The following is an 18,550-nucleotide window of genomic DNA, read 5'->3' on the forward strand; positions in this document are numbered from 1 at the left end:
AGTATTCTTCTACAACTTGAAATATGGATTTTTTGGCAGGGTCAGGGGAGTGAAATTCTACTTTGTCGTGGCAACACAAATTGTGACATTGGCCCCAAATATCCAAATGACTTTTTTGGTGAAAAATTCTGTTATTCAATATAAATAAGCAGGCTTTATTAAAAAATAACCCACTTGAATGCACCAGAAAGTGAGCACTGCAGTAGCTCATTATTTCATGCCGGCACAAATCTAAATTATGTTCTGCATGGAAGTCTTCTTTGTTCAAGCCACTGAATCAGACTTTTTGTGTCTATTTTTCTTGGCATTCCTTGTACAGTTCTGAGATGGTATTCTACGAGCAGACAAAGTAAACAATAGCACAAATCAAACATTGAAATAATTATAACATCATTGTAGAGTTTTTGCCCAAAAGGTTTTTTCAACCAGTGGTTTAAGATAGAATTCTTTTGGGGAGTCTGTAACTTGTTTCAGCCTTTGAAGATGATGTGTGTTAGATGTCTCCTGTCATAATGCCAACCAAAGTTGTGGCATCTATATAACTGATTTTTAGGGTGGACACACAAGGGGCCACAGATCAGAAGATTGTGCACACATATGTTTCTCATATATATATATATATATATATATATATATATATATATTTTTTTTTTTTTTCTTCATCAGAAGAGTGTTTTTCATTTTGCTAACAATGTTGGTGCTGTTTGACAAATCTGAACAAATCTTTTTTTTCTTTAATCTTTTTTTTTAAAAGTTCTTCCATCTCATCCTTGATCCTTCATAGACATTTTCAGGCTGATACGTCAATCTGGGCCAAGAAAGTGGGGGGCAACAGTGCAATTTCTATCTGGAATTTGTTTTGCAATATTGAAAAAACAAGTGAATGCAATAACACAAAACTTGGCAATGAGTTAAAACTTTACTCAGAATGCATGATTTCTGTAATTTAGTGTAAATCCATTCAGCCATATTTTGAGAAACTGGAGTTTGAAAAAGTTCTCAGGTTGGGTTAATGCTCAGAAGAAGTTAGGTATACCTGGACCATTGGTATCCAGATATTATCTGTTGGTCAATTTAAGGAGGACTAATCAATGCTGATAGACTGGCTACAACACAAGCAATATGTTTTAGCAGCCATTGCAGGGCTCAGGGACATGGTTCCTGCTTCCTGAAAGTGAATGAAAAATAAAAATATAGGGGTGCAGGGTCAGCACACCCGAACTTCAGGGGCATGGGGCGAGGAGGGTCCCAAAGGTGCCCCACCTTGAATGATTAACCACAATATGGACCACATGTTGTGGTATCCATTATAGGACTATTGAAATGCATATAATGAATGCCAGGTTTTTGGAGTCACAAGAAGGGTTTTCATATAAATTATGATAAGAGATTTTAGTTACAACATAAATAATGTGTTTGCAGTCTCATACTCACCTTAGTAGTTCTGGTAAGTTCTCTGGTTATTTTACCCTGTACAAAATGCTCAATCTCTGCTGGGATTCAATTAGCTATGTTTGAAAGGAAACTGCTTGCTCTTAAAACTTTCTAATAGTCGTTACTAAAAGTGCTCGGGAGATAAAGGGAGAGCATGTTTTTTAAAGTTCACAAAATTCCCAGGGTATGTGATAGTAACGTCTGATATTCTGAATGAATCATGTACATTCAACAGGAGAAAGGCCTGTCCGTTGAGTCCACAATGTTCTATTGCAGCCTCTTACAGAGTTTTACTAAGCAGCTAGAGTACTAACATTCTCAATTTATGACCAAAGTGTGCCACACCTGAACATCACCTTTTTTTAATCAATTCAGTAAATATGAAAACACATCCTACAGATGAGATTGATTTATAGAAAAAATGGGGGGTCCTTTTTGCCACAGAAATTATGTTTAGCGCTCTAGAAAGCTAAAATGAAGATATGTTTTTGATGAGTTCTCAATTATCTTATTCATTCATTTCATTATAACATTCTGACATGCAAAGTGAAACACATAGTTTCAACACCAGCAGCAGTCTGCTAGTTGACTCCGTAGTAATCAACTGCAGAGTTACCACAGTGCTCTAACGATCAATTAGAGAGCTAACTTTCTGTATTCAGGGGGAAAATGAGGCACTCCTGACACTATTTTGTTGGAACAGGAGATGTTGAACTTTTCTGTGTTGCAGTAGTGAGTTGGCCACAGGTTCTCATGTCTGGCTAGGCCTTGAGCCAGCCCCTTTATAGCCACCTAACACCATACTTGCTCAGCCGTCTTCCCTTCAAAGCAAGGGTCTATTGTCCAATGATCTTCAGCTGCTATCTTTTCCCAAGTGACCTACCCATACTGCACCCATTCTTTGGGTCAAAATAAGTAAAGAAACAATTAAATCAATCAAAAGTGCTACGCTTCTGAAATATCAAATATTTTGCATCATTTGGCTGCTTACAGACCAGCTTACAAAACTCCAACTATCGATTTAGATCATTCACAAAGCCTAATATATTGTGCCAGAATAAATTGTCGATGTCTTTAGTCATTTTAACAGTGTTATTTAAACATATTCAGTGATGCCTTTGGCCATGCGCAGTAGGGGGTTGGGCACGAGTCCCCTTCATGTGGCCCCCCAGACCAATTTTCATCCCGGGGACCCCATCTCCTGGGGCCCAGCAAATTTTTTGAGGCTAGTGGGGCACAAGGCTCTGTTCCATGGTCTGATTTTGGCTTTAGGGTACCCATCAGTAGGGCCAGGCCAAAAAAGGGTGGTTGTTCTGGTGGCCACCCAAGCCACCCACCACACTGTCATTGGGGGCTGTGCAGGGAGCCCCTAGGCCCATAGCCCCAGCCAGCTCTCTGGATCCAGCAGGAGCGGCATACAGCTGGGCTCCAGCAGATAGAGTCCGAGGCTGAAATCAGCCCAGGAAGGGAGCCACATGCCCCCTCCCACTTTTGAAGAGTAGCTGGGCCCTAGGGTATGAGGTCGCTGGAGCAGAAATGGGCCTGGGGAGAGGGGGGCTTATGTGCCCCCTTCCACCAATATAGAAGTATTTGTTTCTCCTGGGACGTGGCCACCCCGAGGGGCTTTGAAAAACATAAATAAGTGCAGGAAACCACACTTGCTTATATTTTTTTTGTTAATGCTGCAGATTAGCGGATCATTCATGGCAATGTTTTTAAACATTTTTGGCCCAAGGTGAGGTCCCTCCACCAGGCCTAGGGGATCAGAGTATTCCTACCCTGCCTCCATGTGTAATTTTTTGCGTTGTTATTCTTTTTAGGACTCAGGACCAAGTCCTAAAATGGCTTCCACCTCGTTAAGTAGTGGACGCCAATCGAGTTGAGAACCTCAGAGCATCTGCATTCCTACATAGATACATATTCATTTAAAAGGTTATAGGAATGTTATAGTTAGGCTCACATTTTAAATGTACCAATTCATAGAAATTCACCAGTTATAGTTACAGTTATCTCAAGTTACTATAACTTGTGACCTTTTTTCAATTCTGTTTCCTAATTATAACGTCCCTGTAACCTTTGTTTTTTTCACTGAATTTCTATGTTTTTTTAATGTATAGTACTTTTTATTACTATGCGTTAATCCAACCACCGCCACGCACAGTCTTTGGCCGTGCACGGCTGGGGTTAGCAACAGGGCCTGGCCTGTGGCCACACCCTGAGGCCAACACCTATAACCACCCAACCCATGCTGTCTATGGCCTTTGGAGCTTTTCTTGTTTAATTTAACAGCAGCTGCAGTCAAGGACTACAATTCCCATGAGGCAACGAAAAAGTGGCCACTGGGAACAAAGAAGTAGTCACAGTAACACACCAATCACCAACAGGGTGGCCCTATAATACATATCTTGACTGAGAACAGCCCTCTTTTCTTATGCAAGCTTAAGAGGTAATAAACAGTGGAATAATGGAACAACAGATACATAATGCCATGAACACCGACAAAAGTTCTTGAACCACAGTCAAAAGTCTAGATATAGAACGTGGAAGATCTTGAACCCTGGGATCTGAAACTTGGAATCGAACGCCGTAGGTGAGGCAGTACCAGAAACGTGGTGGTGAATGTTGAAATCCTTAAGAGGAAGTTTGTGGAGTCGCTGAAGATGTTTCTGGGAAGGAACAAAAATAATAAGCATTAGAATTTGTAGGTGGTGGGATAATACTCGCCTCCGTGTCTTTAATAAAATTAAGACTTTCCTTCATAAATTTACTAGGAAAATCTACATTTTATGACAAGACCGGAGGCTCCTATTATGCTATTTTAGAGCAAATTAATAACGCCTAGCGAAGTATGGTGAACAGGCCTGCAATAAAACATTCTGAACACATTATCATTAGACCAGTCAGTTGATCTGAGAATGTCCTCCAAACGGGAGCCAGCCCAAAAAGCTTTGGAAGCCATAGCTCCCCTAGTGGAATGAGCCCCGAAAGCGGACGTATCAATACCTGCCAGATTCATAATCCATCTGACCCAACGAGCTAGAGTAGGAGAAGAGGCAGGTTTGTAAGTCTTCCTGAAAGAAATCAGGAGTTGGGATGAGGAAGAAGTCCTCAAATCGGCTGTCTGATGCTCGTAAACCTTTAAACACTGGCCAACACATAATTTAGGGTGGTCTGGAAAATAAGGATAAAAGACTGAGGAAAGACCAGTTTTTGTACGTCTGTGAACATTGAATAGAACACCTGTTGGAGTAAAAGAATGTGCTGTAATGTCTAGTGCTCTTACATCAGAAAGACGTTTAAAAGAAACAAGGCACAACAACACGGCCAGCTTGGCCGATAATTTTTTGACAGGTAGCAACTCATTGTGCAGCCAAGACAAAAACAAATTAAAGACAACATTTACATCCCATAAAGAACTGTATTTAGGTTTAGTGGAATTAGAAAATGTTCCTCTCTTTAAAAGGCAACACACCAAAGGATGCTTGCCGATTGGTTTTCCGTTGCTGTAAATGTGTGAAGAAGATATAGTAGACCTATATGAGTTTATAGTACGATAAGTCTTACCTTTGCTAGCTTCTGCAAGAAAATTGACTATGAAAGTTACATCTGCTGTAATGGGATCAATGTGTTTTCCCAGACCCCAGCTATGCCAGAGAGACCAAGCTGATTTATACACCTTTTTTGTTCCAGGAGCCCAGGAAAGCTCAATGAGGTTTGAAGCCTCTGCCGAAATAGAAGGGAAAGAGTGGGATTCCCTGATATTTTCCATACTGAAAGGGTTAGGAGATTGTCTAGGATGAGGGGATGAGGAAGACCGAGGGGACTGGAGAGTAGATCCGGGAAGGAAGGGATAAGAAACAGGGGTTCGATTGATAGTTCCAGAAGAGTGGGAAACCACACCTGAGACCGCCAAAAGGGAGAAACGAGAACCAATGTAGCCTGTTGACAACGAAACTGCGCTAGCAGATGCGCAATCAGCATGAAAGGAGGGAAGGCATAATTGAGGGAGGTTGACCAATCCTGAGAAAAAGCATTGAATGCTAACGCCGAGGGATCCAGGTGCTAACTGAAGAACTGCGGAAGGTGCACATTGAGGCGGGAAGCGAAAAGATCTACGCGAAAAGGCCCCCATCTGCGGAGGAGGGATTGGAAAACGCTGCGATTAAGTTTACAGTTGCTTGAGTCTCAAAAATGACGAGAATGCCAATCTGCCACCGCATTGAGATTGCCTGGTAAGTATTCTGCTTGAAATGAAATTTTGTTTTGAAGACAAAAATCCCAAAACCCTTTCACTAATTCCGCTAAAGGTTTGGACGTTGTTCCTCCTAACTGGTTTATGTAACGAACCATTGAAATGTTGTCCATTCTGAGCAGAATTGAACAACAAACTCTGTCTCTTGCAAGGCTTTTGATCGCAAAGGACATGGCAAGCATCTCTAAACAATTTATGTGGAACTTGGACTACTCTAGAGACCATGTGCCTCCAGTCCAGATTAGACCACGCCGGGCTCCCCAACCCAGCAACCTTGCATCTGATTCTAATACAAGATCTGGGGCTGACGCAAAATAGTCCTGCCGTTCCAAGTGTCTAAATGGTCTATCCACCACTGCAATTCTGTACGCGAGTCTTGATCTAGGATAACGGGGTCCGAATAAGCCAACCCTTTTTGAAGATGACGAATCTTTAGTCTTTGGAGAGCTCGATAATGTAATGGGCCTGGAAAGATGGCCTGAATTGAAGAGGATAGAAGGCCTACAATTCTTGCCAGGGATCTGATGGAAAGGCGAGAACTGCGTAAAGTCTGAAGAATTTCTGACTTGATAGACATTATTTTTGCCGATGGAAGAAGAAGAATGGCAGACACGGAATCCACTAGGAAACCTAAGAACTCGATTCTTTGGACTGGAATCAGGGAAGATTTCTCGTCGTTGATAATAAAACCTAGATCGGATAGAAGCGAAGAGGTTAAATGAACGTGATCGAGAAGGGTTGAGTGATTTTGGTTCATGAGGAGGATGTCGCCTAGGTAGATAATTAGTCTGACTCCCTGAGCTCTGAGGAAGGCTACCACTGGTTTCATAGGTTTTGTGAAACACCAAGGGGCGGAAGACAGGCCGAAAGGAAGGGACGAAAAGTGATACATTTGACCGTGCCATTGGAACTGCAAAAAATTTCTTGAAGTTGGATGCATAGGCACAGCGAGATAAGCTTCCTGGAGGTCTAAACGAACCATCCAATCGCCTTTAAGAAGAGAGTCTCTGAGATGTAGGATGGTTTCCATCTTGAAGTGACGATAAACCACAAATTGGTTGAAGGATTTGAGATTGATCACCAGACACATCTTCTTGTTTTTCTTTTGAACTAGAAAAACTGAACTGACAAACCCCGAAGGATCGAGGGAACAAGGGACAATAGCTCGCTTTTGGAGAAGCAATTGAATTTCCATGGAAATCATGTTTTCCATTTCCGACGTGAACTGGGGTGGATGAGGGAAGTTTGCCTGAAAAGGCTCTGAGTAAAGCTCCATAGTGTAACCCTGAACTGTGGTCAAAACCCAAGGGTCCGCTGTGAGAGGGTCTGCCATTTTGGAAGGAATAAAGCAAGGCGACCTCCCACCGGAATAGTAATGGGATGACTTACAAGGGTGGGAAGAGAAACGGGAGCCTCTGCTGCCTCTGCTCCCGAATCCTCGGTTCTTCTGAGGGTAAAACTGAGGCTTGCATTCCTGGTAAGAGCTGGCGTAGGCACCACAGGAACCTTGGTTGCTGTATGATCGGCCTGCAAAGCGGTTCCTGCCGCTGCCGGCCCTGGAGAAAACCCGACTGGAAAACACCTTTTTTAAAGATTGCTGGGCTTTGTCCAGGGAAGCGAACGTGGCCACGTATTTACTGAGTTCTTTGATGAACGAGTCTCCAAATAGACAACCTTCCGCTTTGACCCCCGGGTCAGAGATTGCCAAACTGACGAGCTTAGGATCCAACTTGAGCAACAATCCTTTCCTACGCTCATGGGTTATAACACAATTAGCGTTCCCTAATAAACAAATGGCCTGTTGCACCCACAATGAGAGTTCAACAGGATCAAGGCCTCATTGTCCAAGCGGGCTGCTTCTGCCATGTCAAAAATAAGGGATAAGGGGCCCACCACATCCAAAAGCTTATCCTGGCAGGTAGACCAGGCCTTGTCCACTCCCTTTTGCAGGTCCTTTCCGAATTTGGAAAAAAAAGGTAATGAGGGAAGTGTCTATAATAGGAGTAGTTGTAATCTTTGAAGGAAGGGAAGGACGTGGACAATCTGACCTGAGCTTTGACCTGACCTGTTTGTCAAGGGGAGAGCGTAATTAAGGGGTCAGATATTCTGCCACATGCTCCGCAGGTAACCACTCGGTAGAGAGCGGGTGCTGAATGTCGTTGCGATTAAACATGGGTTCACGCTCGAAGTCAAAAACCCTACTTGTTTTAGAACCCGAAAGGGTTTGCGTTTTTGCTTTTTTAAGAGGAATATCAGAAATATCGGAATCCAGGTAATTATCATGTGCATCATCGTCATCAGTGTCTAAAATCTTAGAAATTACAATGGGAGTAATGTGTTTTGTTTTGGTTGCACATTTTTTTTATGATTTTTTAACAGTATCCCCTCCCTTAAGGGAAGCCTTTGAGGAACCGCATCCTCCGCCTTGTGTGAGGAATCCTCACTACTCAAAAGCGTTGTTTTATTTGTTAAATTCCCCGACGCTCTATGCCTTCCCCCGTAGAGTGGGCCAACACCGTCTTAGACATTAATTGTACAACTGAATTTTCTAATGTCTTAGATAATTTATCAATAGAAGCAGAGACTGCTTGTTCCACTGAAGATTGAATGAAATCATTGAGATTTTCTTTAATCATTTCTTCCTCCTCTGTGACAGCATGGGAAAATGGGGAGCTATCCATATTAAAACAGAATTTAGAGGTATAAACTGACGGAAATAGGAAATGGTGATGACAGGGTTAATTTCTTCTCAGGCCGGCTGGAGAGAGACTAAACTCCGCCTCTGGGCAGGGAAAAAAGGCACCAGGAAATGTTGAAGGGAATAGGCAGTCCCTTAGAAGCCGTTGGAAGGTCCGGCTGATAACCCGGAACTGGCAGCCAGGAAAAGAAGCAGGAAACGCGCTCTTGATGGTGAGCAGAAACACGTATTCCGACTCTTCACCGCGATCGCGTATAAAATGGCAGTCGCGCTGAAGAGAAACAGAAAAAACGAACGTTTGAGTAGCGCGCGGCGGGGAGCAAAATGTGGCTACAAGCCGACTGAGCAAAGGCAATGAAGCGCAATACAATAACGCGTGCGAACCCACAGAAACGGTCGAGGAATCGCAAATAAAGTATACAATAAATACAAATTACAATATAGTAAATAAAGAAACAAATACTTATCTTGACTGCGAGCAGCAAGAAGAGAGGGCTGTTCTCAGTCAAGATATGTATTATAGGACCACCCTGTTGGTGATTGGTGTATTACTGTGACTACTTCTTTGTTCCCATTGGCCACTTTTTCGTTGCCTCATGGGAATTGTAATTCTTGACTGCAGCTGCTGTTAAATTAAACAAGAAAAGAAAAGCATAATAGGAGCCTCCGGTCTTGTCATAAAATTTGAGCAAACCTGCTGCATATTTTGCTCCTCTGTTGATACTTAAATCCAGCAGCCATAAGTAGCACTTATTATAAACATTTACTATCTAAAACTTATTATGCATCAAATAACGTTGTTTATCAAAAAACACCATCAAGGACAACAATTAGTTAGCCCTTACCATTTGTTGTATTAACAGTCCTTCTTCTATATCCACAAACCATAACGGAAAAAAGGAAGGACTGTAGTTCACCCTCCTGGGTGTCATGAAATCATTTCCGTTGGCAGGCCTAATGTATGCACCAGAGGGCAGGGAGTAGGATAGGGATTTCCTCCCCATACAACACCCACTCCTAGCTCAAACTCGCGGATCCTTATAAAAAATGTGGGGACCATCACTTCTGGTATTACAAATTAGACACTGCAGGCATCAGACAAGCCGTCATCTCTACTCAAAGTGGACACACATTTTAACCCCTTCCCCGCCACGGACGTAATGGTTACGTCCATGGCAGCGCCCGTGTGGCGCCATGGACGTAACCATTACGTCCTGAAGGCTTCCCTCGGGAGAAGCGCTAGCGCTCCTCCCGAGGGCCGCCCCCCCACCCCCCTAGGTCAGGGCTGACCGGGGAATCCCTTCCCCTTCAACCCCCGGCCCCCCCCACCCCCCCTGTGACGTCAGCGCGCGAGCGCGCGCTGACAATCACACAACCTCCCCCATCGCGCTGGAAGCAGAGCTTCCAGCGCGATCGAAAGAGAAATGCTCAGCATTTCTCTTTCGATCACGTGGGGGAGGCCCGGAGGGGCTTCAAAGGGAAGGAAATGTATTTCCTTCCCTTTGAAGTCTCTCCGAGGGTTTCAAAAGCCGGATTCCAAGCAATCCGGCTTTTGAAACCCCACTAGACACCAGGGATTTTTTTTTTTTTAGATGAAATTGACAGAAGGGAGCGACCCCTTGGGCAAGGGTCGCTCCCAGGGGGTCATTTTTTTTTAAGGCCTTTTCTGCCCCCCCTGGGGGCAGATCGGCCTAATAATAGGCCGATCTGCCCCCTGGGGGGGCAGAAACCTCTAGACACCAGGGATACTTTTTTATTTTTATTTTTTTGATTTGTTTTCTTTTGTGTTTTAGGTGTGGGATGCGACCCCTTAGGCAAGGGTCGCTCCCATAGGGGGGAAATTATACTTAGGCCATTTCTGCCCCCTTTGGGGGCAGATTGGCTTATTTTTATGAGGCCAATCTGCCCCCAAGGGGGGCAGAAACCACTAGACACCAGGGAGTTTTTTTGGTTTGTTTGTTTGTTTTTCACGTAAGGGGAGCGACCCCTTAGGCAAGGGTCGTTCCCATGGGGGGCAAATTTATTTTAGGCCATTTCTGCCCCCCATGGGGGCAGATCAGCCTATTTTTATTAGGCCGATCTGCCCCCTCGGGGGGCAGAAACCACTAGGCACCAGGGATTTTTGTTGTTGTTGTGTTTTACAGATGGGGAGCGTCCCCTTAGGCAAGGGTCGCTCCCCTGGAGGGGCAAATTGTATTTAGGCCATTTCTGCCCGCTTTGGGGGCAGATCGGCCGATTTTAGGTCAATCTGCCCCCAAGGGGGGCAGAAACCACTAGGCACCAGGGATCTTTTTTTTTGCGCCGTCACGCAAGGGGAGCGACCTTGTAGGCAAGGGTCGCTCCCCAGGGGGGGGGGTGAGGGGGGCAAATTTATTTTAGGCCATTTCTGCCCCCCCTGGGGGCAGATCGGCCTATTAGTATTAGGCCGATCTGCCCACAGGGGGGGGCAGAAACCTCTAGGCGCCTGGGCAAATAGTTTTCTTGTGGTTTTTTTTTGTTTGTTTTTTTTTTTAGAGATGGGGAGCGACGCATTAGGCAAGGGTCGCTCCCCTGGGGGGCAAATTGTATTTAGACCATTTCTGCCCCCTTTGGGGGCAGATTGGCCGATTGTAGGTCAATCTGCCCCCAATGGGGGCAGAAACCACTAGGCACCAGGGATCTTTTTTTTGCGCCGTCACGCAAGGGGAGCGACCTTGCAGGCAAGGGTCGCTCCCCGGCGGGGGTGGGGGGGCAAATTTAATTTAGGCCATTTCTGCCCCCCTGGGGGCAGATCGGCCTATTGGTATTAGGCCGATCTGCCCCCGGGGGGGCAGAAACCTTTAGGCGCCAGGGCAAATTTTTTTTTGTGTGGGTTTTGTTTTTGTTTGTTTGTTTTTTTAGAGATGGGGAGCGACACATTAGGCAAGGGTCGCTCCCCTGGGGGGCAAATTGTATTTAGACCATTTCTGCCCCCTTTGGGGGCAGATTGGCCGATTGTAGGTCAATCTGCCCCCAAGGGGGGCAGAAACCACTAGGCACCAGGGATCTTTTTTTTGCGCCGTCACGCAAGGGGAGCGACCTTGCAGGCAAGGGTCGCTCCCCGGGGGGGTTGGGGGGGCAAATTTATTTTAGGCCATTTCTGCCCCCCCTGGGGGCAGATCGGCCTATTGGTATTAGGCCGATCTGCCCCCGGGGGGGGCAGAAACCTCTAGGCGCCAGGGCAAATTGTTTTTTTTGTGTTTTTTTTTTGTTTGTTTGTTTGTTTTTGTAGAGATGGGGAGCGACCCATTAGGCAAGGGTCGCTCCCCTGGGGGGCAAATTGTATTTAGTCCATTTCTGCCCCCCTTGGGGGCAGATTGGCCGATTGTAGGTCAATCTGCCCCCAAGGGGGGCAGAAACCACTAGGCACCGGGGATTTTTTTTTTGGCACCAATGTCACGCAAGGGGGGGGCGACCCCATAGGCAAGGGTCGCTCCCGGGGGGGCAGGGGGGTTGGGGGGTGGGGGACACATTTATTTTAGGCCATTTCTGCCCCCCCTGGGCCCGGCTGAGCTAGAGGCCAAAATCCACAGGTAGGCACTGTTTTCTATGAAAAAATGTGATGTGTCCACGTTGTGTTTTGGGCCATTTCCTGTCGCGGGCGCTAGGCCTACACACACCAGTGAGGTATCATTTTTATCGGGAGACTTGGGGGAACGCTAGGTGGAAGGAAATTTGTGGCTCCTCTCAGATTCCAGAACTTTCTGTCACTGAAATGTGAGGAAAACATGTTTTTTTAGCCAAAATTTGAGGTTTGCAAAGGATTCTGGGTAACAGAACCTGGTCAGAGCCCCACAATTCACCCCAGCTTGGATTCCCCTGGGTTTCTAGTTTTCAAAAATGCGCTGGTTTGCTAGGTTTCCCCAGGTGCCGGCTGAGCTAGAGGCCAAAATCCACAGGTAGGCCCTGTTTTCTATGAAAAAATGTGATGTGTCCAGGTTGTGTTTTGGGCCATTTCCTGTCGCGGGCGCTAGGCCTACCCACACAAGTGAGGTATCATTTTTATCGGGAGACTTGGGGGAACGCTGGGTGGAAGGAAATTTGTGGCTCCTCTTAGATTCCAGAACTTTCTGTCACCGAAATGTGAGAAACATGTGTTTTATTAGCCAAATTTTGAGGTTTGCAAAGGATTCTGGGTAACAGAACCTGGTCCGAGCCCCGCAAGTCACCCCTCCTTGGATTCCCCTAGGTCTCTAGTTTTCAGAAATGCACAGGTTTGGTAGGTTTCCCTAGGTGCCGGCTGAGCTAGAGGCCAAAATCTACAGGTAGGCACTTCGCAAAAAACACCTTTGTTTTTTTCCAAAATTTAGGATGTGTCCACGTTGCGCTTTGGGGTGTTTCCTGTCGCCGGCGCTAGGCCTACCCATGCAAGTGAGGTATCATTTTTATCGGGAGACTTGGGGGAACGCTGTGTGGAAGGAAATTTGCAGCTCCTCTCAGATTCCAGAACTTTCTGCCACAGAAATGTGAGGAACATGTGTTTTTTTAGCCAAATTTTGAGGTTTGCAAAGGATTCTGGGTAACAGAACCTGGTCCGAGCCCCGCACGTCACCCCTCCTTGGATTCCCCTAGGTCTCTAGTTTTCAGAAATGCACAGGTTTGGTAGGTTTCCCTAGGTGCCGGCTGAGCTAGAGGCCAAAATCTACAGGTAGGCACTTCGCAAAAAACACCTCTGTTTTTTTCCAAAATTTAGGATGTGTCCACGTTGCGCTTTGGGGTGTTTCCTGTCGCCGGCGCTAGGCCTACCCACGCAAGTGAGGTATCATTTTTATCGGGAGACTTGGGGGAACGCTGGGTGGAAGGAAATTTGTAGCTCCTCTCAGATTCCAGAACTTTCTGTCACTGAAATGTGAGGAAAACATGTTTTTTTAGCCAAAATTTGAGGTTTGCAAAGGATTCTGGGTAACAGAACCTGGTCAGAGCCCCACAATTCACCCCAGCTTGGATTCCCCTGGGTTTCTAGTTTTCAAAAATGCGCTGGTTTGCTAGGTTTCCCCAGGTGCCGGCTGAGCTAGAGGCCAAAATCCACAGGTAGGCCCTGTTTTCTATGAAAAAATGTGATGTGTCCAGGTTGTGTTTTGGGCCATTTCCTGTCGCGGGCGCTAGGCCTACCCATGCAAGTGAGGTATCATTTTTATCGGGAGACTTGGGGGAACGCTGGGTGGAAGGAAATTTGTAGCTCCTCTCAGATTCCAGAACTTTCTGCCACAGAAATGTGAGGAACATGTGTTTTTTTAGCCAAATTTTAAGGTTTGCAAAGGATTCTGGGTAACAGAACCTGGTCCGAGCCCCGCAAGTCACCCCTCCTTGGATTCCCCTAGGTCTCTAGTTTTCAGAAATGCACAGGTTTGGTAGGTTTCCCTAGGTGCCGGCTGAGCTAGAGGCCAAAATCTACAGGTAGGCACTTCGCAAAAAACACCTCTGTTTTTTTCCAAAATTTAGGATGTGTCCACGTTGCGCTTTGGGGTGTTTCCTGTCGCCGGCGCTAGGCCTACCCACGCAAGTGAGGTATCATTTTTATCGGGAGACTTGGGGGAACGCTGGGTGGAAGGAAATTTGTAGCTCCTCTCAGATTCCAGAACTTTCTGCCACAGAAATGTGAGGAACATGTGTTTTTTTAGCCAAATTTTGAGGTTTGCAAAGGATTCTGGGTAACAGAACCTGGTCCGAGCCCCGCAAGTCACCCCTGCTTGGATTCCCCTAGGTCTCTAGTTTTCAGAAATGCACAGGGTTGGTAGGTTTCCCTAGGTGCCGGCTGAGCTAGAGGCCAAAATCTACAGGTAGGCACTTCGCAAAAAACACCTCTGTTTTTTTCCAAAATTTAGGATGTGTCCACGTTGCGCTTTGGGGTGTTTCCTGTCGCCGGCGCTAGGCCTACCCACGCAAGTGAGGTATCATTTTTATCGGGAGACTTGGGGGAACGCTGCGTGGAAGGAAATTTTTAGCTCCTCTCAGATTCCAGAACTTTCTACCACAGAAATGTGAGGAACATGTGTTTTTTTAGCCAAATTTTGAGGTTTGCAAAGGATTCTGGGTAACAGAACCTGGTCCGAGCACCGCAAGTCACCCCTCCTTGGATTCCCCTAGGTCTCTAGTTTTCAGAAATGCACAGGTTTGGTAGGTTTCCCTAGGTGCCGGCTGAGCTAGAGGCCGAAATCTACAGGTAGGCACTTCGCAAAAAACACCTCTGTTGTCTTCCAAAAATTTGGATGTGTCCACGTTGCGCTTTCCTGTCGCGGGCGCTAGGCCTACCCACACAAGTGAGGTATCATTTTTATCGGGAGACTTGGGGGAACATAGATTAGCAAAACAAGTGTTATTGCCCCTTGTCTTTCTCTACATTTTTTCCTTCCAAATATAGGAGAGTGTGTAAAAAAGACATCTATTTGAGAAAAGCCCTGTAATTCACATGCTAGTATGGTCACCCCGGAATTCAGAGATGTGCAAATAACCACTGCTCCTCAACACCTTATCTTGTGCCCTTTTTGGAAATACAAAGGTTTTCTTGATAGCAATTTTTTACTCTTTATATTTCAGCAAATGAATGGCTGTATACCCGTTATAGAATGAAAACGCACGTCAGGGTGCAGCTCATTTATTGGCTCTGGGTTCCTCGGATTCTTGATGAACCTACAAGCCCTATATATCCCCGCAACCAGAGGAGTCCAGCAGACGTAACGGTATATTGCTTTCGATAATCTGACATTGCAGGGAAAAGTTACAGAGTAAAACGTAGAGAAACATTTATGTTTTTTTCACCTAAATTTCAATATTTTTCTTTTTCAGTTGTTATTTCCTGTAGGAAACCCTTGTAGGATCTACACAAATGACCCCTTGCTGAATTCAGAATTTTGTCTAGGTTTCAGAAATGTTTAGGTGTCTGGGATCCAGCATTGGTTTCATGCCCATTTCTGTCACTGACTGGAAGGAGGCTGAAAGCACAAAAAATTGCAAAAATGGGGTATGTCCCAGAAAAATGCCAAAATTGTGTTGGAAAATTGGGTTTTCTGATTCAAGTCTGCCTGTTCCTGAAAGCTGGGAAGCTGCTGAGTTTAGCACCGCAAACCCTTTGTTGATGCCATTTTCAGGGGAAAAACCACAAGCCTTCTTCTGCAGCCACTTTTTCCAATTTTTTTGAAAAAAACAAAATTTTCCCTGTATTCTGGCCAATTTCTTGGCCTCTTTCAGGGGAACCCACAAAGTCTGGGTACCTCCAGAATCCCTAGGATGTTGGAAAAAAAGGACGCAAATTTGGCTTGGTTAGCTTATGTGGACAAAAAGTTATGCGGGCCTAAGCGCGAACTGCCCCAAATAGGCAAAAAAAGGCCTGGCACAGGAGGGGGAAAAGGCCTGGCAGCGAAGTGGTTAAGATGGTGAGATTCCTTCATGACAAAAAGTGCACATCTAATTACATTCCAAACCTGAATAGCAAATTATGTTCTTTGAAACTAGTTGGCAATTGAATTGACTGCATCTGCATTTCTCTTTACCACAGAGTGTAGCATTTAATATCTAGAATTACAGATTCCATTCCAAAGGCACAGTAGGCACATTTCAGGAAAACAACAGAGTAAATCAAACCAAAAAAAACTCACAGGCAACTGATAAACTGGCCGCTTGGCTTACCTGTATAACTCCAGTGCAAGAATCTAAAAAAATGCAACCCTTTGGCTCCTTGGATATTTTTTCATCTTTGTAAAAATTCATTATGTAAGAATTATCCGACAGCCTAGTCAGCTGAAAGTAGCGTTTTTTAAAAGACTGAAATGCAAAATAAAATATTATTGTATTAGGCTTCATCATTGTTAATATTTCATCCAACTACTAACCTTTTAAAGAAAAATAAATATATGCCTTCCTCATGCAACCTAATATATATATATATATATATATATATATATATATATATATATATATATATATATGTGTGTGTGTGTGTGTGTATTAAACTTGCAGCAGAAATGTTGTTTAAACCATTACTGTCCATGCAAATGGAAACATGCAAAGCAAACAGGGCTATCCTACGACCGCGGGGAATGTGGAGGGAAAATAGGCGATGAGACAGAGTGGCATTGTCGTCTTACCCGGACAGTGATGCTGTTGTTTACAGTGCTGTTAAAATTCCCTTTATAAAGCCAGCCAGATTTGAAAGCGCCGGATCCGCCGCCTCCTCCACTGCCTCCTTTAGAAGACGAGAGGGATGTTGTATCCTAGAAAAAGTGACATTATTTGTCAAACACTAGTTTACATTCATGAGTTTAAACTAAACAAGAAAACACACGAGCGGCTTGGCTTGCTTTTCTCATCTAATACTTTTATCTCGGTTAAAATCGCAATACTAGATTTCAGGTAAAAGATTTAACCCTTGGCAGGGCAAAGCCAACGAAAACAATAACATTTACCATCAATCTTCCAAATGAAACTGAAGCCTTTCCCCTTAATCTGATTATATGAAAATACCCTCAATGGCCTTATGAAAAACCTAACAATTGTCGTCATGGCGTTTTCCACCAAGACTGTGCTTACTGTTTTATGAAGACTGATTAACATATTGCAGATAAACTGAGAACACAGACAGTTTAAAGTAATGGCGGAGACAGCACTATGCAGTGATTTACGGTGGTGTAACTGGTGCCGCACTTGACTTGCTGTTTGACTGAAATGAGGGCTCTTGTCGGTTTTTTGTTTCTATGCTGGTGGCCGTTGTGGAACTAAAAGACAGACAACAAAGCTCATGAGGTCGCAGATGCAACAACTTCATGTCTGCCCTGTGGACTGGGGAGAAGGCTCATTCTATGTCAGGCCCGGAGGTGAGGATTATGCAGTCCTTTCTTCACTTTATTAATATACAGCAAGTTCAAAGTTCAAATAATAAAATGTTAAAGAAACACCAACTCCCATGATTCCCATGATCATAACCATAACAACCAGTAAACCAATCCAGTGTCCATCCGAATGTCCATATAAATGGAATGTGGAAGCAGTCCTTCCTCGTTCTTCACTGCTGCCCGTCAGCTAAGTCCTCGCTTCCTTCTCACTCTTTTACGGGGTTGTCGGGGATTGCCTTGTCTTGCGTATTGTACTGAGCGCTTTTACTGTGTTTTTTGTTACGGCATATATTTATATTATGGTGAAATGCGCGGTAGGCTGTGGCCTGAGCGCACAGTGCGGTAACATCCAGAGCCGCTGGGGGCACGATTGAGCGTTGTTTTCGTACTCTGGTGAGCATTTGACAGGTCACGCTTCAGCGCTTCATTAGCGTTTTCGCGGCCTGCTGACGTGTGTGGGGATTGTTCAAACCCTGCCCTCGCGGTTTTGAACAGTTTATTGCCCCAACCCTCGCTGACACCGTGCTCGCGGTAGGTGCAGGCTGGGCCTGCTGAGAATATTCTGTGTTGGATTATACAGGTGTGGCAATCAACCACTTTTCTCTGTGGAGCACAGCGAGGGGGCTGCCCTTCAGTCATTTATCATTTGGGTGACATCTGGTGCTCTCACCCCTATAAACATTACACTCCACTAAGGGAGTACAATATATATATATATTTTTTTCTGTCCCTAAGGCCCTAAAACAGATTTGGATGGAGTCCTTTAAGGACTATTCCTATGCTCCTTCCTTAGTGGCAGAGGAAGTGTGGCCACTTTAGAGACAATTACCGGCTGGAGTGGACAACCTCCTTTTGCACGCAGTTGCTAAGGCTTTAGTACCCCTGCAGGATAGAGTGGACAGATTAATGGACCAGGTGTCTAACGTCCCTGGAATTTTCGGGGACTCAGGTACGAGGGCCAGTACCTCTAATAGTGTCGCCTCCTCTAGACCAACTAAGCGTGATGTGGGTCACCTGGACAGTTTCAACAAGTTGAGAGAGACCTTCCGTAAGAGTGCGTGGACACTCTGAAACATACCCTGCCGGGAGGATGCTACACCCAGAGAGCATGGCAGTGCAGCTTCCCTATTGATAGATCCCTTCATGGGATCGCCCTGTTCTGGAGGGACGTGACACTGATGATGAGGGCTCATCAGACGAGGGGCGCGTTTTGGGCAGACCTTGGCACCCATCAGCAATCACCTCTAGCCTAGAGGAGGAGGGACTGGACGATTCTGATATGTTTGACCCTGAGGACATATATCATCTAAGGTCCTCAGA

At 45.1% G+C, this 18,550-nt stretch overlaps 1 protein-coding gene across 5 annotated transcripts in view; it reads right to left on the reverse strand.

The window, feature by feature from the left end:
- The window catches only part of DOCK10 (dedicator of cytokinesis 10), a 1,618,956-nt gene that overhangs the window by 821,297 nt on the left and 779,109 nt on the right, over positions 1–18,550 (reverse strand). For all 5 annotated transcript variants that reach the window (XM_069213493.1, XM_069213489.1, XM_069213490.1 and 2 more), the window contains exons 6-7: positions 16,487–16,612; positions 16,029–16,163 (exon numbers count right to left, since the gene is read on the reverse strand). In XM_069213493.1, coding sequence (XP_069069594.1) covers positions 16,029–16,163; positions 16,487–16,612 — 261 coding nt within the window. The remainder of the gene's footprint in view (positions 1–16,028; positions 16,164–16,486; positions 16,613–18,550) is intronic.

This window comes from Pleurodeles waltl, chromosome 11 (assembly GCF_031143425.1).
Source record: "Pleurodeles waltl isolate 20211129_DDA chromosome 11, aPleWal1.hap1.20221129, whole genome shotgun sequence".
Classification (NCBI taxonomy): domain Eukaryota; kingdom Metazoa; phylum Chordata; class Amphibia; order Caudata; family Salamandridae; genus Pleurodeles; species Pleurodeles waltl.